This window comes from Haliotis rubra, unplaced genomic scaffold (assembly GCF_003918875.1).
Source record: "Haliotis rubra isolate DU_JTF1 unplaced genomic scaffold, ASM391887v1 Scf522, whole genome shotgun sequence".
NCBI lineage: Eukaryota > Metazoa > Mollusca > Gastropoda > Lepetellida > Haliotidae > Haliotis > Haliotis rubra.
In genome coordinates this window covers 429830-451287 of record NW_025767216.1, presented here as the reverse complement: position 1 = coordinate 451287, position 21458 = coordinate 429830, and the positions used below count along the sequence as shown (strand labels likewise).

Sequence of the window (21458 nt, the reverse complement as noted above, 5' to 3'; positions counted from 1 at the left end):
CGAGGGGTGGCATTCCCATCTGAACAAGGTCGTCATGAGAGCTCATCCAAACACCTTGCGTTGGTGAAGGTTTTTCAGAAGCTCGAGAAGACCGAACGGAACAAGCTTGTTTAGTTCATCCATGGAGCTAAACCACCGCCACGACGTCGTGTGTACAAGGAGATTGACAGCAGGCTTGATAGACTAAAGGATCAGCTACGAGTTGGTGTGAAGGCTGCCGCGGACTTTCTCAGTGCTGTTGGTCGACTAGTGAAGATGCAGTAAAACAAATTCTCAGACGTTTTGCCAGTCAAAATATGCATAAGATGATGTAAAGATATTTGACCCTGTCAGATGTAAAGATATGAATTCAATTATTGTTCCATTTCACAAATGTATGAAAACCCCTAGCATTTATACCGCCTCCGTGGTGTAGTGGTTAGAGCGTCCGCCCGGAGAGTTCGATCCCCGACCGCATCATACCAAAAGACATTAAAATATGGTACTTGTTGGTCTCTGCCTGCCGCTCGGCATTAATGGGTACAACAAGGACTGGTCGGTTCGGAGTCAGTATAATGTGTCTGAGTGGGGTATTCATGCTTCACTGCGGCATGGTATCTCAGTGGGCTATAGCTAGCACTATAAACCAGCTTAAGCCTGGGCTAGTACAAGCAGTCACACATACACACGCATGCACGTCGTCATATGAGCGAAATATTCTCAAGCACGACGTTAAACCCAATTTCACCTCACCTCACCCAGCATTTTTTCATTGTGTAGGCATTTGTCCACCTTGTCTGTTGGAATATTCCATTTATGTAATGGGGAGAAGATACTGCTGCTTAAAGGCACCCATGAAGGGCCACCTCCTCGTGGTGGGTGCTGGGTCACGCTAAGCGCCCTTCAACCCCCCGTTGTGGACCCGGGGGGATACTTGGTCCACCAACCCGTTTGCCGTGGGTTGCGCCCCTGTGTCGGTGGAGGACGGGAGGCTGGTGGTTGAGGGCGCTGGTTCCAGGAACAGTGTTCCTTTGCCCAACACACCACTTCGCCCCTAGACGGGTGGTTGAACTGGCCCGGTTCAATCAATCGGCTGGTCACGCCAAGCCCTGTGCTACAACTGTAAAATGTTGCACAAAATTTGAGAATTATTATATGATATTTTTAAGTCTTGGCAATTTTTGAACTTTGAATTTTTGAATTTCAACTAAACAATTTCATGTATGTTTTTGCCTAGAGTCGTATGCCCAGAAGGCGGTGGCTCATGGGCCAATCTGGTGGATTCATTAATCTTTTAATTTTTCTGCTGGAGTATGTCATCCGGGTATCCTTGGTGCTGCAAGTCGGAGATCCGCTTGTTTTTCGCATTGTCCTTGTGATACTCCGTGGTGGGTGGGGAGCTCGGATGATGAACCACTTAACTTTAACCATGGCTTACGAAACCCCCGTTAAGAAAACGAAACGTCCTCTAGACATTGATCGTGACGATGATGAACACAGACCGACCCAATCAATTGATTACTGGCCCCACTTTGTAGTGATCGAGACTCATGATAAGACGCCACTGAAGTTGAACCCTTTTGCGGTTTCAAAGGCTATTCAAGGCATTGCAGGTGACGTCAAAAACGTGAAACGCTTGCGTTCAGGAGCTCTTCTCATTGAATGTAGTAAAAGACAGCAAGCTGCAAACCTGATGTCAACGGAATTGTTTGTAGGAATTGCAGTGTCAGTCTCAGCTCATAGAACGCTAAACACAAGCAAAGGCATAATTCGAGATCGGGATCAATTGTTTGCGGACATGACGGAATTAGATATTGTAACAGAGATGAAAGATCAAGGTGTCATTTATGTCAAAAGATTTACAATCCGAAAACAAAGAAACTATTCCAACCAACACGTACTTGTTTTCCTTTTCCTCTCCAATTGCTCCGAAATCATTAAAAGCTGGATACTGTAACATCACTGTTGATACCTATGTTCCTAATCCATTAAGGTGCTTCAAGTGCCAAAAATTCGGTCATGGAGTGAACACTTGTACATTGTCTGTCACGTGCGCCCATTGTGGTGAGCAGACACATACGACAGAAGATTGTACCAACAACTTTAAGAAATGCACTAATTGCGCCGGTAGCCACTCATCTTTCTCAAAGGACTGTCCAATTTGGAAACCGAACATGGAAATCAACAGAATTAAATTTACTCAAAACATTAGTTTTGCAGATGCAAAAAAACTTGTTCAAAGATCGGACCTCACAGAAACTTATGCTTCCGTCACCAGAACTTCACCTGAACCAACCTTGACCGTAGTCAAATCTTCTGCATGCTGTCAAACCAACTTAACATGGGTTAATACTGACGCTCCTCAGATTTTGCTACCCGAAACATCCACTCAAACTACAGAAGTCATTCCAGAGGCCACACGTGTTCATGATGCACCTTGTCCTATGGAGAAATCATCTCAGCCAAATACAAAATTTCAATCTCAACCAAACATGACAGAAACTGTTACAAAAAAGCCTAAATCTAGATGTGAATCTTCACAAAAGAATCAAAGTGGCAGAGCCTCAAAGGGTTCTAATAACAAAATCCAACTTTTTAATAAGTTCGGATCCTTAGAGGACATGGATGTGTCCGAAAACATCCAAAATAGGGCACATAGCTTGTCGCCCTCAAGAAGAGTGCGGGGTAGATCTCCAATCAACCCACCAAACAGTTAATGTATTCTAACAATATAGTACAGTTGAATTGTAGAGGATTAAGGTCTAATTTTAATGAACTGCAGTTATTAGTCCAGGATCTGGCACCATCGGCATTCTGTCTGCAGGAAACTTATCTGAAACAGACAGATACTTTTAATCTACGTCAGTTCGAAGCATATCATTCTTTCTCACCTCCGGGTGATAGGGCCACTGGCGGGTCTTCAATTCTTGTTAAACAGAATGTAATTCACAGCCCTGTCACACTTACAACTAATCTTCAAGCCGTTGCAGTGAGACTTACTCTTCATGTTGCCTTCACAATATGCTCTCTATATATTTCCCCTTCTTCAACACTCCAACAGTCTGATCTCCAAGCTCTCTATGACCAACTTCCTAAACCTTGTCTTATAATGGGTGATCTTAATGGCCATAACCCGATCTGGGGTGGTACAAGCACTAACTCTAAAGGTAAAATACTTGAAGAATTTATCTCCAATAATGACTTGTGTATATACAATGACGATTCAAGCACTTATCTGCATCCTGCAACCGGCACCTACTCTTCTCTAGATTTGTCTCTTGCAGACTCGAACCTCCTGAATGAATTTGATTGGTCAGTCCACAATGACCTCTGTGGAAGTGACCACTTTCCAACTATCCTATCAGGAATTTATCCATCTGATTCTACATCTTATACAAGATGGCAATTTTCCAAGGCAGACTGGTCCTTATTTCAAACTTTATGCACATCTAAACTAAGACCCGAATATTTCAGTGATTTAACTGATCCTACTGAGGTTTATTCTGACGTTTTAAATGAAATAGCTGATGAATGTATACCAAAGTCCTCTACAACTCCACATGTACGGAAACCATGGTTTAATATTGATTGTAGGCAAGCCAGAAAAGCGAGGAAAAAGGCAGAGAACTATTTCCGCCATCACCCAACTGTCCATAACTTAAATAAATTTAAGATACTCAATGCGAAGGCACGTCGTACCTTCAAACAAAACAAACGGCAATCTTGGAGAAATTATGTCTCCAAAATTCATTCACGTACGCCCATGTCCAGAGTATGGAACATGGTTCAAAGAATTAAAGGCAAAGGTTAAAAGTCTGCTGTTCACCATCTTAAAGATGGTGATAATTTACTTACCGACAAGTCTACAATTGCAAATAAACTTGGCGACACTCTTGCCAAAAATTCGTCATCGGCAAATTATGTCCCTGAGTTTCAGAGATATCAGAAACAACAGGAAAAGACAAAACTTAATTTCGAATCAAATATTGGTGAGGATTATAATGAAGTGTTTTCATTACATGAGCTACATACTGCTCTTGAACAAGCTCATGACACTGCAGCCGGTGATGATAATATACATTACCAGCTACTGAAACACTTGCCTGAACCATGTCTGATGACACTTTTAGATATATTTGATAAAATATGGACGTCCGGAAATTTTCCTCCCTCATGGCGTAATGCCATTGTAGTACCGATACCAAAACCTGGCAAGGATCATACAGATCCGTCTAATTACAGACCAATATCTCTAACTAGCTGTGTCTGTAAAACCATGGAACGTATGGTGAATAATAGATTAACTTGGTATCTTGAAACCAATAACCTTATAACCAATATCCAATGTGGTTTCAGGAAAAATCGTAGTACCATTGATCATTTGGTACGCTTAGAATCCTTTGTTAAGAATGCTATAGTAAATAAACAACATGCTGTATAAATTTTCTTTGATCTTGAGAAAGCTTATGATACGACCTGGAAGCATGGCATTTTGAAGGATTTACATGACTTTGGTTTGAGAGGCCGTTTGCCTCTTTTTATATCACAGTTTTTGAAAGACAGACAATTTCAAGTCCGAGTGGGTTCAACCCTGTCTGATCATTACAATCAGGATCAGGGTGTCCCTCAAGGCAGTATTTTGTCTGTCACTTTATTTAGTATCAAGATCAACGGTTTATCCAAGGTTTTAAACGATTCAGTTGATGGATCACTTTTTGTGGATGATTTTAATATTTCTTGTCGTGGTAAAAATATGCATACTATTGAACGGCAATTGCAGTTGTGTTTAAACAAAATAAATAAATGGTGTCTAGAAAACGGCTTTAAATTTTCCAAGTCCAAAACTAATTGTCTACACTTTTGTAGAAAATATAAACCGCATAAAGATCCAGACCTAACTTTAAATGGCGCTCCCATCAAAGTTGTTAAGGAGGCCAAATTCTTGGGTCTCATTTTCGACTCCCATTTAACCTTTTTGCCGCACATTAGAATCACTCAAAGCCAAATGCCTGAAGGCACTCGATTTGTTGAAAGTTGTTTCCAACTCAAAGTGGGGAGGTGATCAAGCTACCCTGCTCCACCTATATCGATCATTGATCCGCTCGAAACTTGATTATGGCTCCATCGTATATGGTGGAGCCTGCAAAAGCAACCTAAAACTACTTGATTCTGTCCACCACCAAGGCCTAAGACTTTGTCTTGGGTCCTTTAGAACCTCTCCTATTGATAGTCTATATGTTGAAGCAGATGAGCTTTCTCTTACACAACGTCGTATCAAATTATCCTTACAATACATTACTAAACTATATTCTAGCGAGTCTAACCCTGCATTTAGCTGTGTGTTTAATCCCAGCTATGAGGATTTGTTTGACAAAAAACCTTCTTTTGTTCCGCCTCTTAGGCTCAGAATTAAGCCATTTATTGCTGCTGCCGGCATTGAGCTGGAAAATATAGCTCCTTCCCGTCTTCTTTCTTCTCCTCCTTGGCAGTTAGTTAGACCAGAAGTTGACTTAACACTTACATCATTTAAAAAAGCAGAAACAAATGAATTACAATATAAACAAGAATATAATCAATTGAAAAGTAAATATAATACATATAAATTCTTATTTACAGATGGATCCAAAGATGGTGGCGCGGTTGCTTGTGCCACTGTCATTGGGTTCAAAACAATATCTTCCAGACTACCTAATGACAGTTCAATTTTCACAGCAGAAGCACATGCAATACTAACAGCTCCTAAATATATTAACAAACACCGTAAATATAAACAATATATCATCTTTTCAGATTCTCTTTCGTGTGTTCAGGCTATAAAAAATCTTTCTTCCAAACATCCACTTTTATTAGACATTATTGAATTGTACAATGAACTTGCTACTGGCCAATGCGACATCGTCTTTTGTTGGTTACCCAGCCACGTTGGCATTTCTGGGAACACAATAGCTGATATTGCTGCTAAGGCAGCACTCAACAAATCTGTGACACCACTTCTTATCCCATACTCTGATTACAAAGCTGCTATAAGATCTTATATCCGTGATCTGATGCAAAAGAAGTGGGACACCCAAGTAGGTATCAATAAATTACATACAATAAAACCCTATATCGGTTACACTTACTTGGGTTGTCAGTCCAGATTTGAAGAGGTCATTATGCGACGATGTCATATTGGCCACACTAGATATACGCATTGGTACCTATTAAAAGGTGAGGATCCACTATTTGTATCCCTTTGTGATGAACGAATCACGGTCAAGCATGTCTTGCTTGACTGTGTTGAGTACTCCATCACAAGGGATATCTATTTCAAATCCCGAACTATGAAGGATCTTTTACAAATATAAGTCCTCATTTAAGTATTGCTTTTAAAAAGAATTAGATTTGTTAACAGATTTGTAAATAGCTAAATATTTTATGATTGGAAGTTTGAATTAGTAACATAGATTGTTAGTGGCTGTATCCTCGAGGGGGTTAAAGTACTGTAAAATTATTGTCCTCCTGAGAGGGTACGTAAGTCCCAAAACATTCAAAGTAAATTTCAACTTTCCGTTTTTAATCGTAGAATATTTGTAATTTTAATGTATGGCTAGATATGTCTTAATTGCTAACGGCTGAGGGGATGATATAAATCCAGCTAGGGCCCATGCAGGAAGCAAATGTACTGTAAGTCCCCATGGTCCCTAGTTTGGTGATCTACCTTCAGTTGTTAGCGATCTATAGCCCATTTTTAGATTGTGTTGTCCCCTATGGTTAAAATGTTTTAGATTCAATTACTAGTTATATATATATATATATATATATAAATCTGTGATACTCTAGCTGCTTTACTGTCCTTCGATGACAGGTTTTATAATATAAACATATTCCATTACAATGTAAAATGTTCTCGTCACGACATGGCTGAAATATTGCCGATGTGACGTTAAATATTAACTCACGCACTCACTCACTGCTGCTTAAAATCACTGGTTCATTACTTTGTTTATTCTACACTGTAGGCATTTGTCACTGTAGGCATTTCGAGACGTCTCAGGACAGCGACCTTTCGATTTTCCTCTAGTCTCAGGGCGCCCAGCTGCGGTTTTCTTTGTTTGAAAGTTAGGTTCTGATTAGGCGTAATTAGGGTTGCCCATAATCTACTCTAGATGTTTTGACAAGGTGAACTCGTCGCACAAGGTCCAGTACGCTGCTGGCCAGAAGCGTCCGTCCAAGAAGATGAAATACCGGGACTTGGAGCGACGACTAGATGACATCCGTCACCAGCTCGGACAAGGAACTTTGTCCGTGAGGCAGTTTGCTGATTCAGCATCCCACCTGTTGCATTTTGGTTAAAATTTGTTGATCAATTTCTGTGAAAAATGTGTGCAATATGTATCATTCATTCATTCATTCTTTGATTGACGGTCCTTGGAGCTGGACAAGCTAAACAAAGCCGCATCATCTACTTGGAGTCACTCATTCGCCCGACCCTGGCGTCGCCATTTTCACTGATCATAGACATTCAAATCAAAAGTCTCGGCAAGGGCGCCTAGCCACCGGTTCTTCGGGCTCAGGGCCCCCAAACCGCAAGTATAACTTGCCTCTTGTAAATAACATCACCAAATTCAAAATCTGTAAATACTAAATCTCACCAATTGTCTTGTAAATACTTCATCTTTGTCTCATCATTTTTATATGTTTGTCTTATCTATCTTGTATATAGTATATGTAATACAACCCCACCCCACACCCACTGCCCCCAACTCCTCCCCCCCCACCCCACCCCACCCCAAACATGTCTTCCCCACTACCCTCTACATCACTCTTTTTCCACCCCAAACAAACACTTCCCACAACTCACCTCTCCAAACAATATAAACCCCATACCTATAAACTTCGGAATAGATCTAGACCAACTACTCCCACCCCAACCCATGGAAATTGCCAAACCCCTACCAACACCAACACCCACAAAAAAAACCAACACCCAACCAAACAAAAAACGCCCAAACATCTCTCCCGAAGCAACCCAACAATCAAGCAAAAAAACATGTGACCAAGACACCCCACCGCAGCCACAACCAACCAAACACCTACTCCTAGCATTCGCTACAAACACCAACACACCCCTAAATCACACCTACTCTTCAAACAAATTTGCCCTCTGCCTGAAAAACAACACATCATTTACAAATATACTACCCATCAAAAGTTTAGACTCACTAGTGTAAATGTAGCCACTTACTTCAGTCAACTGTTCTACACTATATTTTGCAAAATATTCCATACTTTTCAAAGTGTTGTTAACACATAAACTGATGTATTGTAAAACACCTTCGTACCATTGAAAACATTATTGTCATGAGTTCAATAAATGATGAAACACAATGAAAATTGACGAATTCTTAACAAAACTTTACACCAAAACGCAGCTGTTCACATGCAAAATATTTGCACGTGCTTTTCAGCAATTTGATGCATGATCCTTGTACAGTTCATCTGCATAAGGTTTTCAGTTGGTTCCCCAAGATGGTGGAGAAATTAGTCTTCGATGTAACCACGTATATATACAAAACATATAGTGAGTCATTTAAGTGAGTCTAAACTTTTGATAGGTAGTATACATAAACTTCTGTGGCAGAAGTTTCAAAGTAACATTCCCAGATGAGCATTCACTTAACAACACACTTAAACACACATTAATCGACGGAAATACAATAAAATGGGAGAAACCTAGGTGGCAGACACAATCAGAGGGGGTCATTCACATCGACAACAGGGAAACACCAACAGACATTCAAGAGTACATACACATTGCAAATACCATCACAAACCAACCCAAAATCACAGACTACAAAACAATAAACACAAAACAACCATCCGCAAACAACCCCAATACCCAGATAACCTTCCTCACATTTCAATCAACCACCCTACCAACCTACATCACATTTGGCGCATTAAATTACAAAGTTCACCCCATCCGCAAAAAACCCACACAATGTAAAAACTGCATGCAATACAATCACACCACAGACAACTGCAAAAACTATTCACTTTGTCCAAAATGCGGGTCAGACATGCATGACATTACAGAATGCACCCACCCTACATATTGCATACACTGTCAAATACAAGGACACTCTGCCAATCAAAACACTTGCCCTATAAAACAGACACAAATATTAAAAATCAACAAGCACCTCAAACAAACTGACCTGCCCAAACCTGCAACCTACATCCACAGAAATAATTACTCCCTTCTATCACTATCATCCTCCTCTTCCTCAAACATCTCCGCCCCTTCCTACCACGCCCCACCCGCCCTACCAAATCCCATAAACCCGCCAACCTCCATCCCTACCTCCCTCCCAACCACCATCCCTCCCCCACCAACCAAACCTCCCCAATCGCCCTAACCCACCCTGCCCCAAACCAACCAAACCCAAACCCCAACCCACCACCAAGTACCCACCTCCAAATCCCCAACCCATCAAAACCACTACTCCCTCTTCCCAACCCCACCCCACCCAAACAACCCTGTTCCAAAACTGCCCCCACCAACCAAACCCCCAACCAACCACACACACACACACCCCCCCCACATCCTCCATCCCCCTCAACCCTCCTTCACCCGCTTCACCCAAAACCCCGCTCCACTCCACCCCAAAAAATCCACTACATCTGCCCCACAAACAAATCTCACACTCACCCCACAAAAATAAACCACAATTTAAACCTCATTATTGAATTTATCACTGCAGCAATACTCATGAACAATCCCACAGCCAAAAAATTACATAACATTGCACGCAGAAACAAAATATACCACAAGAGTCTAGCCAGTCTCATCATAGCAGTTAAATCCCTTTCATAAAACAACCCACCACTAAGCTACCCTAGCACTTAAACCCTCCATTCAAAATTTCTGCCCCATCCATGGCTTATTATAATATCATATTCCAAATTACCGCAGTCATGGCTCTGATACAATGGAATTGCAACGGCCTCCGAGCAAACGGGCACGAGCTTAAGGCACTCATCGCCCAAAACAAAATCTCGCCCCAAATAATATTCTTACAAGAAACAAAACTTTCACCAAAATTCGCCTTCAAAATCCCAGGCTACAATTATATCAGGAAGGATAGACCCCGGCCAATAAATCTCCCAGGTCCCCCAGCAGGGGGACTGGGAATATTCATTTCAAACAAACTCAATTATTCAGAAATTGACATTCAAACTACTAACTTAGAAGTCCTGGCAATTAAAACTACAATAAATAATAAACTATTAACTTTCATAAACACCTACAGAAGACCTTCTATTAAACTTATACCCCAAGATTTAGACAATATCGCAAAATTCTTAACGCCCAACACCTTTATCCTCGGGGACCTAAACTCTCACCATCCATTATGGGGCACAAAACCCTATACTGATAATAACGGTTTTCTTCTAACTAACTGGCTAGACGACCACAACCTCGTCACACTAAACGACAATCAACCCACCAGATACCCTCTCTCCCACGCCCAATCTCCAACTGCAATAGACCTTACAATCACCACCCCTACATATTCAAAAGCTTGCCTATGGGAGGTACATGCAGACACACGGGGCAGTGACCACTGCCCCATAAAAATCACCATATCTACACTACTTACACCAGAATCACAAACAAACCCCCAGACTACCTCCACTTCTAGCGCCGAAATCAAATACAATATACACAAAGCAGACTGGAACAAATTCACCAAACTCTGCAACCAAATTGACCCATCAAACATTATAAACACCGACACAGAAACTTTTAATTCACAGCTCACAAACACCATCATCAATATAACAAATACATGCATACCCACATCTCGGACCACTCAAACAAAAACAGTCCCATGGTGGAGCCAAGACATAATTAATGCCCGAAGGCAAGGGAAAAGGCCCTCAATAAATCAAAGAGGGACCGTTCGAAATTACATTTAGCTAAAAACTCAGAAATAATACAAAACAATTAATCAAGGCAGCAAAAGGAACATTGGAGAAAATTTGCTCAACCCTGAGGCTAAATCAACATAACTCTAGAAAATGTGGAAAAAATTTAAAGCCATACAGGGAAATTCCAAATCCATAATTCAACCTAACCTTCCGAACCTCCCCACAAACAAAGATAAAGCTAATGCTGTTGCTGCCCACTTCTCGGACACTAGCAGCTCCACCAACTACACAGCAAACTTCCAAAACACCATTAAAAATCACCCACCCTACTCACCTGAACCACCCCACTCACATCTACCTATAAACAAAACATAAACATACATGAACTTAAGGCAGCCTTAAAACATAAAAAAACAGCCTCAGCCCCTGGTCCAGATAACATTACATACACCATACTAAACAAACTTCCACCAAACATCCTAAACTTAACACTCACCCTATTCAACCATATCTGGACCACAGGAAACATACCATCTTCATGGAAAACAGCCAAGGTGGTACCAATCCTAAAGCCAGGGAAACCCATAAACTCCCCAGATTCATTTCGACCCATTTCCCTTACCTCACACCTATGTAAAACACTAGAGTCTATAATAAACAATAGACTAAAACACCAAATTCATACCCATAACCTAATTAAGCAGGACCAGAGTGGCTTCACTCCTAATAGGCAAACTTTGGATCACATTTTACATTTGGAACATGATATAAAGGTAGCCCAAGCACAAAAACAATACACGCTGGCCATTTTTATAGATTTCAGCAAAGCTTTCGACATGATCTGGCACAACGGCCTAATACAAAAACTACAAGAAAATGCCATACACGGGCGGATTCTAAATTTCATTCAAGCATTTCTTAATAACAGACAAATAATAGTCAAATCACACAACACTGTCTCGGACCCTTTCCCACTAGAAAATGGAACCCCCCCAGGGGAGCATAATTTCCCCAACACTATTCAATTTTATGATAAATGACATTTTTCCGGACAAGTGGCCAGAAATTTCTATTGCAAAATTTGCTGATGACATTTCATTTTGGACATCATCTACTTCAGGAAACCAAGCCACAATCAAAACTCAAAGAATGCTACACCACATCCAAAACTTGGCCCAAAAATGGGGGTTCCACATTAACGTCAAAAAAGCCGTGGGCATCCTATTCAAAAAACAAAGAATGCAAAATTATACACCCAAACTTCATCTCAACAACCAAGAAATCAAGTTCGAAAAAGAGGCAAAATTCCTAGGTGTAACTTTCGACCAACACATGACATGGACACCCCACATTAATAACCTGGTCAACTCATGCCAAAAAAGATTTAAATCTCATGCGAGCCATCAGCGGCACAAACTGGGGTGCCGACAAACAAACACTTATTAGTATATACAAAACTCTTATACAGTCTAGACTGGACTATGCTGCTCCGGTCCTCCACTCTATCTCCCCAACCAACCTCCAAAAACTAAATTCAATACAGTATAAAGCCCTTAAACAAGCCCTAGGCACTAGGACTGGTACCTCCCACAACACTCTTCTCCTACTCACAGGCATCCCTTCAATCAAAACACGAATAAATCAAACCGCACTCAATTACTGGGCTGGGGCCCAACACAACCCAATCTACAAACTTATCACAACTAAATACACAAACATTAAAAAATCCACTATCAAAAAATTTAAAAACAACCCAAACAAAGCCCCCCTACTCACTCACCTCAACAGTCTGCTTCACTAACACCATCTAAACACCATCCAACACACACCTCCCATTAACAAGCTACATTCATGACAAACCCCCACCCCTACAGATATCACCCTAGTAGAAACACTCCAAAATCTCCTAAACCCACAGACACTCAAACCAAAACAAACCTCATCCAAACCCACATCAACCTAAATTATCCCAACCATACCCAGATTTATACAGACGCCTCAATCGGCACAAACAAACGCATAGGCATAGGCATCCATGTAAACCAAACACCCCCATAACAACAAACCTCCACTATACAAACCACACAAACATTAACACAGCAGAACTCACAGCAATCTTATCAGCACTTCACCTCATCCCACACTATGCCCCACACCAACATCCTATACTTCACAGACTCTCTCAGCGCCGTCAAACAACTTCAACACAAGCACTCAAAAGCGCGAAACGACTTAATACACAACATATAATTATACAAACCGACTCACTCCAACAACTAAATAAAACATAACACTAATGTGGTTCCAGCTCACACACACAACCAAGGGAAATAACACAGCAGACATAGCAGCCAAACTAGCCACCACACAAAACTCTCCACCCATTAAATTTCATACATCCAAAACCGAAATAAAACAACTCATCAAACACCACATAATCAACCAAAACTACCAACACAACCTTAACACAAACAAATCCACCTGGGTCAAAGCAATCATAACTAAACCTATCACCAAAACCTCACCTACTCAAACAACAAACACATGGACACACTCATTACAAGATTAATCACTGGCATCACAAACTTAAATCATCCATTATTCAAACAAAACAGACACCCAGATGGATTATGTACACATTGCAATCAACCTGAAACCATTGAACACATATTCACACACTGCCACCTCCAACAAACAAACATCAAGCAACTACACACCAGCATTCCAACTAAATATCACAACAACATACAGCTACTTTTAAATCCCCACAACCCGTCAAATGTATTCCATGCCATAGCCACCTTTATCCAAAACTCAAATTTAATAAATAAAATTTAGAACCTCCCAAACAATCCTCAACATACTACCTCTCAATAGCCTATATATTTCAGACCAGGCACCAAAATCTCACTTCTCTATTATACCCTACCACCACATAAGCCTGCTCATTTAGACCTGGGAAACAAATTCATCAATTTATAGTTGTCTTATTTCCGCTAAAGGGTCCGCGCCTCTCCCAGCCAATCAGCAACCACTAAAATGTAAACAAACCAGCCCAACCTCTTACGCAAGGTCTCCAGCCCCCAAGCCAGCTTACTTCCAACCTTCACTTATAGCCTTTGCCTTACCCACAGCCTATCACCTCCCACCCCACCCCCCCCTACCAACTTTCCATTTTTCTTTCTTTATTAGGTCCCTTATATTAAAATAAGTACAGCTCAACTGTATTCAAATTCATATCCCCAATATGCTATACACTTATCATCTCCTCTCCCCACCCCCCCTCACCCAACCCTATACCCCAACATTTTCACTACTACTATTCAGCTATTCCAACTCCTCTTATTATAAACAACTGCTTTATTTTCTCTCTCCCTTTCCTAATTTCGGCTTTTATTTATTTATTTTTCATCATGTTTTAACTACTTTTTCATTCTAAAACTACCTAAGTTTAATCTCCCATAATTTACATTTTTTTGGGTATGGTGGTTTATCCCTATTACTACATTATTAATTAATTTACATATCAACCCCACCTACCCCGTCGGCGACATTGGCCACGCTAAAAGCCGACGTAAAACTTCAAATTTCGTTCGTTCATGTCCCATTATGCTTGACAACGGTACAAGAATCTGTATCGAAACGTCGCACTCACGAATAAAAAGAAGTTGTTATCCATAAAGTTTGTTCTATATTCTAATGGTATCTAATGATACATACGATATTATTAAGCTACAACTTCACTGTGCACAACGTCTGAGATACTAATTTACTAAAGTTTGTAACATACAAATGCCAACCTGCTGTATCATCTGTATATGGGACGGAGGCCACACATGCGGAATAAACGATTGATTGACTATCCTCTATACTCCTGTGAGTAAATTGACTCTGCGTTTTCTTTGAGAGAATTACGTAGGCCTAGAGAGAAATACGGAGAAAACTAGTTCTTCACAGATTGCTTGATAATATCTATATACCCCTGTCCGTAACTTCAGCGCAATAACACCAGACGTAGGTCAGAATAAGCTCAGCAATGTTCAAAGACTGATTTCACTTGAGCAGAGACGTGGATTCATTCGATATCAATTAGTTTGACTTTTCATGTCAAATGAAAAAACAATGATAAAATTTTTACAAAAATACTATACACCATGAACAATATCTACATCACATGACATAATACTATGGAAGCGTATTAGGGCCACAGATCTTTATCTACAAGTCGTGCGTATCGTTTCTCAGGCGATGACATTGTGTCCTTAAATGGAAGTTGCGCACACAAGCACACGCACGCACACACACGCGAACACAAACACGTTTGATATCCTGATGGTCGTTCAGCAAATACAATCATTTAACAAAATATCGCCACATTATACCTATTTCATTAAATTTTCTGATATGTTTTATAGACAAACAACTCGATAATTATGTAGCCAGAGATTACTTGAAAATATCTTCTCCGTAGATGAAAGTATCATCTGCTTTGAATACATGACACGTTTTATCGATAACAACTTCTTCATTTTTTTATACGACGTTTCAGAGCTAATTCTTGCTCCTTCATCTTGTGAATGATGAAGGAACAAGAATTAGCTCAGAAACTGTAGCTAGTTTTCAGTTCTGCTATGTTAGTTAGTTGGTTGTTTCACGCCGTACTCAGCGATATTTCAGGTCTGTAAATAATCGAATTTGTACCAGCCAATCCAGTGATCAACAGTATGAGCCTTGATCCACGCAACTCAGATACGATGACATGTGTCAACCAAGTCAGCGAGCCAGACCATCAGATCCCATTAGTCGCCTCTTATGACAAATCGCCTCTTACGGTTGCTAAAGATTCTAACCCGGATCTTCACTGGTCAATTTCTGTTAGGTGCTGTTTTCCTTTGTGAACAGATATATGAATATGTATTACTTTACCTTTGTAAAAGTACACAGAGGATTCATCATGAGTGTTTAATATTGGAAATATGGCAAAATTACGATTAACGGGACGAGGCTGATATGTCCCATATTAAAATAGACACAAGTAAAGAAATCTATGCCACATTTTCATTGTTCATCTCTTTTAAGGCATATATGCATCAAATAATAAACTTGTCGAAGTCTTATGCACATATATGAATGCAAATTGATTAAATTGATTATTTCCTGTCTGCACAAATGGTATGCATTCTATATCTTTATAGCCTTGTCAAAACAAACCAACAAACATATTACATTTATCTAGATCTAGACCTTTCTTTAAATTTAGTTGTTTGTTTAACTTTTGTCAATCTTGTTGAGTGGTTATTCTTGGAGACATTTTAAACATTTTACAGGGTAATCAGGTGAGCTACAGTGCTGTGGCACTTTTATGTTTTCGCAACATAATCCGCCTACCATGACCCCATCAAACACAACCTTTTCCAAGATCCAATTATTTCATTTCTGTATAATAGGCTTCAGTTTCATCTGATAACGGTCTAAGTATCTATACCGAAAAGTCGTTATGTTTATACATGATAAAGAAATACTTATAAAACAAATGATCCATTCGTAATAGTTGATAAACAATGGAAGTAATATACTTGTTTTACATTAATAGAGAAGAATGTCCAAGGTCAGCTTGATGTCACAGATTTCAAGGACACCTTCTTGGAATGCTCCGTCTGTGTCGAACACTTCAACCAGACAAATCGACGTCCCCGACATCTCAATTCCTGTCTCCACGCCTTCTGTACAATTTGTCTGCAGACTCTGCTCACAAAAGAGGGAGGAAACAAGATCACTTGTCCATTGTGTCGACAGGTCCAGACCGTGAGGGGAACTGCCGACACATTACCGATTGATCCAGTTCGGGATAAACTGACGGAATATCTACAGATGAAGATTGAAAAGAAAACCTTTTGCACAGATTGTCCAGATGGAAATGAAGCTGAGTCTAGATGTAAGGAATGTTCTTCTTACCTCTGTGCCCCTTGTCGTTCAGCACACAAACGCAACCGCATGACAAAAGACCATACAATAATCACCTTTTTATTGAGAGATCCAGGCAAACTTTAAAAGAGGTCACTTCTGTCAGTACCACCCAGCGCATCAAATTGAGTTCTACTGCGAAACCGATGAGCAGCTCTGCTGTGTTTCGTGTTGCATTGTAGATCACAAAGACCACGAGATAAGGAAACTTGAAAATGCAGCAGAAGCTAAAAAAGCAAAGATCGAACAAAACCTTCAGCGTATTACAAAGATGTCAGAGTTAACACAAGAAGCACTCGAGAAAGACGCTAACCAGAAAGGGACTATAACCGCCATCATGGAACGGAGTGAGTATGACATAAACACCTTATACAACAGCTTGACGAATGCAGTGGAACGTAAACGAAAACGACAACTAGCATATTTTAATAAGAGGAGCCTTGAGGCACTGGCCACAGTGAAAACTACAGCGGAAGCTCATAGGCAAACCATGGCTAAGATAGAAGCAACACAAGGATATGTCACAAAACTGGAGGAGACGGCAGATGCTGTTGAGATGCTACAGATGTACCCTTCTATAATGGGGAGTATGGAAGGGATCACGGAAGTTCCAGAATGTCAAGATATTGATCGCAGAAATCTCAGATTTAAAACAGATGCAACAGCTTTCAAAAAGAGTCTATCAGAATGTGCAGATAAGGCAATAGCTGACGGTATGTATCTCCATGCAAAATTAACCGCACTGATGCGCATGGTCATCGGTCCTAAAATTTCCTTTTGACATTTGATGAGTCCCTTCAGATTACTTCTATGTTCAATATTTACTCTAGATTAAGTTGGAGTGCTGTAGAATTGGCCTAAGTTGGACCCTATTAGATCAAGTATTTCTTCACATACATGCTGTTAGGGGCGGTGTGATGAATAAAATGTGTTGACGATCTAGGATAAATGCACTTATTTGAAATCCACTGGAAGAGTTATAGTTAATGCCTAAAGATGGGTAAAACGATGTATACCCACTCATCATTTCTATACATACAGGAAACGAACAACTGACAAAAATATAATTGTTTGTTCAATCTGTATTTCAGGAGATCTCTCGAGAAGAACAAGGGACTGGTTGGACACGGTAAATGTATATCCATATAAAAACGTGAATGATTTACAATGCATACATTTCTATATTTTTCCGAAATTTTTCTCAACAACTTTTCTTGAACTCCGTGCAAGTCGCAGCGCATAGTCTGTCTTGTTTATAGCTCCACTTGTCAAACGAAGCAGTAGTCGATTAGCAAACGCGTCCATGCCAACCTTAAAGTAATTAATCAAAGATAAAGTTAGTGAGCTGTGTCAGCACCGGCCTTTCTTCTTTTGTTCGTGACTTGGTCAAGTGCAGATACATCTCTTGTTCCAAAGAAAGAAAATATAACTTTATTCTTATTTCTGTCTAACATCCCATTTCATTGTAATTCTTGTCCAGAAAATGTCAGAGTTAAGATTAAAACATTGCTTCGATATTGAAGTATTTCTTGAAATACTACTGTAAATGCTAGTTCTAAATGACCGATTAATTCTTTGTCTTTTCTATGTCTCGACATCGACGGTTATAACCCCAGTCTGTGTATAGTTTTATTCCCGTGTTAGATCAGCAGAAGCTCGCACTGATGAATTTATATGTAGGTCAGTTATTTCATATTTAACGATTGTCCGACGATCAAATCTCATACGAATAGATATACCTGACAGAATAGCTAACAACAGTCAATCAGTCTGTAGTTAATGCTTTAGCATCATAATTAAGTATACTGGACAAAAATAGTTAGGGATATATATAAATTTGAAATTATGAATAATGATATATTTATTCATTGGCAAACTGATAAAATATCAATCACAGAAATACCAATATCCCTAACTTATTTTGTCCAGCCTATTTGATTGATATGAAACTTTCCTTTACACGAGCAGTTAGGTTATGTAAGAAACAAAACAGCTTATGACGAATTGCATTACCGTAGCCATTTGGATAAGTTATTATCTTCTTTCATGTTAACCGATAATATGCATTCAAACCTGCATGGTTTAAGTATGCGATTGCAGTTTTTATTCCGTTTTTATTTAGCTCCGTAATTATAGGAAATACGCGTAGTGAATGACAACAGCGCCTTCCTAATACATTACTATACTTCTCTAACTAAATTATTATCTTGTATTGTTTTCACGAAAATGTATCTTCCGACCTGATTTGTTAAGGTATAGAATTAGCGTACCGTCTCTATTTTATGTTCTTGTTTTACTCCGTATATATCAGATTTGCACGTTGCCAATAGCAAATTCACCGTCGTAACATATTTACCGCAGTCACCAAAATAATCCATGATGAAACAAAACATCACTCTAGCTAAAATGGTACCATATTTTATTGACTGTATAGGAAAAAAACATGTTATATGTCAAGGGCGTTTTGGGAAATATATGGGACAAACTAAGTGCCTCAGAGATAGAGTGCGGGTCCATAAACATCATATAAAAGACCCAAAGATACGTTGTATTCCACTAGTACCCATCTCGACATCTGTGCAAAAGACAAAGACATTAAATTTGATGTTTTTTCAATTTTACAAAATGGAAACAAATGATAGAAGGATGCGACGAATCAAAGAAGAATATTTCATTAAAATATATAGTGAGTCAAAATAAAAACTTCACAATTCATATTTGTAAATACAAATATGAATTGTTACAGTAGACAGTTTTCGGGTATCATAATATTAATCCCCAAGTATCGATGCAAGAAAAAAAAGTCACCACAGCACATTGAAGCCAATCCAAGCTTCGTGCACCCCACAACAGTGAACGTGCCGTTGGCATGCTGGAAGCGGGAACGTCAGTAAGTGACGTTGCAAGGACAATGAAGTGGACTGTTTATGATTTACAGACTCAACTCCAACAAACTCGAGCCACTGCTGATCGCCCTTGGCCAGGTCGACAACGTGTGACGTCACAGGCGGAGGACCGTCAAATTGTGTTACGTCACCTCTGTAATCGTTTTTTGACGGCTATAGGAACCAGAAGCTGTCTTGCGGTCGATCGTCGGCCCAAACCACTCGAAACCAGTCATCTTCGACGACCATATCGCGGAACTATTTTGACGCCAGTATACCGACGTCAGCATGTCCTGTGGGCACGACGACACCTCCGATGGACTCAGAGAGACTGGAATCGAGTTGTCTTCAGTGATGAATCAAGATTTACCCTCAGATTCGCTGATTGTAGGATGAGTATGTGGAGGCGAACGCGTAAATGTTATGCGAAGTGTTGTGTACAGGAAGTTGACAAATCTGGGGACGGAAGTGTCATGGTTTGGGGTGCTTTTTGTGGGATTGTCCGTTCCCGACTTCTCTTAGATGGTTATCCGATGGAACCTTAATGTTGCAATTAACGGTGACCAGGTGCTAGCCCCTGAAAGTATTCCATTCATGGCAGCACATGGTCCAGGTCTGTACTTTCAACATGACAATGCCAGACCCCATACACCCAACTTGACCAGGAATTACCTACAGAACGCAATAATCAACGTTCTTGACTGGCCGTCAAGGTCACCTGGCCCTGATTTCTCGAAACAAACTAAAATCTGAGATTTGACTTAAGTTAGAGTTTTTACTCAAATTTGAGAAAACGCAGGAAAATGCATTTCCCAGAATGAACTGAAATAGATAGTCAACTCAAAGATAGTAGACAATTTGAGTTTGGTGGATAGATTACTTAAGTTGTTCGGTTTATTAACTTAAAAAATGCAGTTGAGTTAAAAATTCAGCTGTTTCAAATTGTCAAACTCAGTTTGAAATTTGAGTAAAAACTTAAGTTTGTTTTGAGAAATCGGGGCCTGATCTCAATCCAATCGAGCACTTCTGGTATGCTCTTGGTAGAAGTCTGCGCACTCTCAGGAACCAAACCCAGAATTTGCAAGATCTTGGTGCTGCTTTGCAGGAACAAGGCAATTGCTCCCCGTAAACACGGATCAGACAGTCCATGAGGAGGCGTTGCTTGGCAGTTGTGAACGCACGAGGTGGCCATACATGCTACTGAACGTTTGTAACATCAGATACAATTTCTTGTGACTTGACACTTTGCTTAAGCCTTTTATTGATAAATTCTGTAACCACATGGAACCAATTTTTGGCATTGTGATTATTCCCAGTTCATCTTATCAATCTTAGCAAATAAATGATAGCCTCTATACCGCATTCTTGGGTCCTTTCTTTTATATATATCATTTTATTCAATATATGATATATGATTGTGAAGTTTCTAGTTCGGCTCAGTATATTAAGACCACAACTTAATGTTTGATGAAATAATTGATTATATCTATTACATGTGTCCATCTTAAAGCATGGCCTTTTGTGACGTCATATTGTTATATCACTGCCGTTGAATTGTTAAGGGCTCCTTTCCGCCTTAAAGAATCGGGGCGGGCGGGGATACTGAAAAATAATCCATCAAAATCCGTGATCATCAGTAGACAAAAACTGAAATTGTATCGTAGTTAACATAATAGGCATGGCATATCGTGAATGAATTGCTAGGCGCTCTTG

The 21458-nt window shown here is 40.0% G+C and overlaps 1 protein-coding gene across 1 annotated transcript; it reads left to right on the top strand.

The window, feature by feature from the left end:
- The first annotated feature begins 1408 nt into the window (after positions 1 to 1408).
- LOC124252735 (E3 ubiquitin-protein ligase TRIM17-like) lies at positions 1409 to 17641 on the top strand. The gene is made up of 3 exons (XM_046686388.1): positions 1409 to 1592; positions 16490 to 16831; positions 17043 to 17641. Exons 1-3 carry the CDS (start codon positions 1409 to 1411, stop codon positions 17639 to 17641), a joined length of 1125 nt encoding a protein of 374 aa, XP_046542344.1.
- The last annotated feature ends 3817 nt before the right edge of the window (positions 17642 to 21458 follow it).